This window comes from Diprion similis, chromosome 1 (assembly GCF_021155765.1).
Source record: "Diprion similis isolate iyDipSimi1 chromosome 1, iyDipSimi1.1, whole genome shotgun sequence".
NCBI lineage: Eukaryota > Metazoa > Arthropoda > Insecta > Hymenoptera > Diprionidae > Diprion > Diprion similis.
In genome coordinates, this window is record NC_060105.1 from 15,552,458 (window position 1) to 15,554,973 (window position 2,516).

A 2,516-nucleotide genomic window follows, 5' to 3' on the forward strand; every position below is an offset into this window, starting at 1 on the left:
AGTATAAAAAAAAGTAGAAGAAAAGAAGAATAAAAAGAGGGTTAGGTGAGTGGGACAGAGGGGTCTACATACGGTGGCGTTGATTGGGGATGGGTATGATGATGACCCATTGTCCGGAGCAGGGAGGAGGAGGGGAAAGGGCATTTGGGTGAGAGGGACGGGGTGTGACCGGTACGGGCAGGCGAGTCGGCCGGCGGGGTACGACCTGGTGGGTGATCGGCCGCTGGGCCCCCACGTAAAGATCCCGGGAAATAGGCCGGGTACCTGGGTGACGGCTGCGGTCTCGGGGGTTACGTTCTCCTTCCTGGTGTTCTCGACGTTCCAGGGCCCTTCCCTTTCGGTGGATGTGGTAGGTCTCGGGGAGAACCAATTGGACAGGTTTGGAACCCTATATCGTGCCCGGATGCAAATGCGGGGGTCTCGACGCGGTCCGGCTGAGGGCTCGGTCGGGGGCTCGATGCGGTGGAGCCTTGCTTGCTCTCCTGACCACCCTGGCGGCGTAGTTCCTCGTCCAGCAGAGGCCCACGCTCTGTTCCGGCGTAAGAGCGAGGATGTCGGGGGGCTCGCACGCAAAAAGAATGCTACGAAGAAAACAAGAAGGAAAAAAAAAGAAGAGTAATAAATGAGGAGGAGAAGAGGATTGAGGAAGAAAGTAGGAGTGTTGTATATCTTAAAAATGTAGATGGCAGCACAGCCACCGGACAATGTGGAATTCACTCTGCCTCATACAGCATCCACATGACGTTCAACCTCATGCTATATCCACATGACAGCAACAAGACCAGCATAGCTCACCACGCCTTCACTTGTTTTCTAATTATTCAATTATTCTCTTTAACGACGCTTGTTATTCTCTTCGCAATACTTTCGAATAGAAGATATATTTGGTTTTTATTAATTAGAAGTCTTGACCGTCTCGTTCATTTGAATTGCTACAATTGGTGACCCCGACGTGATTTTAAAAGACACGAAAAAGACTTCTTCTCGATTCCGCGCTTTTTCGCGATACACATCAACGTGATATCTTATATTATCCGCAATTCCGCATCATCCGCGTATCAAAGAATCTATAAGAAACCATTATCCAGAGACATTTTTATTTACCTGTGTTTTCAACGCAAGTTCGTGTGTTTATTTAACCGATGTGAATGTCCGAACCAATCATATTGAGCGACGAAGACAACGTTAACGACAATCCTCGCGAAGAAATTATGGCTACTGGACAGGTATCCCGAATAGCAAAATTGCCGCCCTTCTGGAAAGATGATCCAACCGTGTGGTTCTTCCAAGTTGAAGCCTCGTTCGCTATAGCTGGAGTAACAGTCGACGAGACCAAGTTCCAGTACATCCTCGCGAACCTTGAACCCAGCATACTGCCTTTTGTCTCTGACCGGATTCAACAACCGCCGACGCAGGATAAGTACAAGACTATTAAAGAACGCATTCTTGCATTATTCTCCGAGTCAAGAGAGAGCAAACTACGACAAATGCTTACTGCTTGGAGATCGTAGGCCGAGTCACTTCCTCCAACACCTTCGCAGTTTATCATCAAACCAGTGCGTCGACGCAATCCTGAAATCTCTATTTATCAAACAGATGCCGCAGCAAGTTAGTGTCATTCTCGCGGCCAGTTCGGAGGCAGACTTGGGGAAACTAGCGACGATGGCTGACCAGATCATGGATCTCCAGCGACCGGCACAGGCGTACGCAATTCAACACGCTGATTCCTCTATAACTCATCAGTCTCAAGCTCAAGCGCTCCCCACAGAGGTAACGACAATCGACCTTCTCCGCCAAATCAACGCGTTGACCCCGAGGTTTGACAAAGCCTTTAACTACCAACAAGAAGAGATGGCTCGATCTCGCAATAGATCGAGCAGAGGATACAGCAAAAGCCGAGCAAACACACCCAGGGGATGCGAGAATTGTCGTACGAAATCCCCAGGGCCCAATGAGGACTCAACGAATAACACATGTTATTACCACCACAAATACGGGGATAAAGCTCGGAACTGCCGTAAGCCATGCTCGTGGAACTCTTCACCTCCCGCGTCGGAAAACTAAACTCGCCGTTGTACTTACAGGCAGTTGACGACGGCGATTACACTCAATACCGCCTGATCATTCTCGACAAAGTGTCTGGTATTTCATTCCTCGTCGACACCGGAGCCGACATATCGATAATCCCTCGGAATTCGATCAAGGACGCTTGCAAAGAACCTTCAACATTTAAACTATACGCCGCAAACGGTTCGATATTATCAACACCTTCGGAGAAAAATTGCTGCACCTCAATCTCGGACTCCAGAGACAGCAGAGCTGGATTTTCACCATCGCCGCGGTATCCAAGGCCATCCTCGGAGCTTATTTCCTCGCTAATCACGGTCTCCTGGTTGATCTGAAAAACAAAAGACTCGTCGACTCAGAAATGCGTCTATTCTCGCTCGATATTGTCGCGTGCGAAGCTTATTCGTAAATCTCAACAGTCTCGAGCGATTTGCCATTCCGAGAGCTAC

At 49.1% G+C, this 2,516-nt stretch overlaps 1 protein-coding gene across 1 annotated transcript; it reads left to right on the top strand.

Moving 5' to 3' along the window:
* Nucleotides 1–1,148: 1,148 nt before the first annotated feature.
* On the top strand, nucleotides 1,149–2,064 carry LOC124409347. The gene is made up of 2 exons (XM_046886913.1): nucleotides 1,149–1,420; nucleotides 1,464–2,064. Exons 1-2 carry the CDS (start codon nucleotides 1,149–1,151, stop codon nucleotides 2,062–2,064), a joined length of 873 nt encoding a protein of 290 aa, XP_046742869.1.
* The last annotated feature ends 452 nt before the right edge of the window (nucleotides 2,065–2,516 follow it).

What these genes read in the sequence shown, in the direction of transcription:
- LOC124409347 (XM_046886913.1), top strand. Translation starts at nt 1,149, where the DNA reads ATGTCCGAACCAATCATATTGAGCGACGAAGACAACGTTAACGACAAT. An exon ending in CAACCGCCGACGCAGGATAA is followed by an intron (nt 1,421 to 1,463) that starts GTACAAGACTAT and finishes TTATTCTCCGAG; the next exon opens with TCAAGAGAGAGCAAACTACG.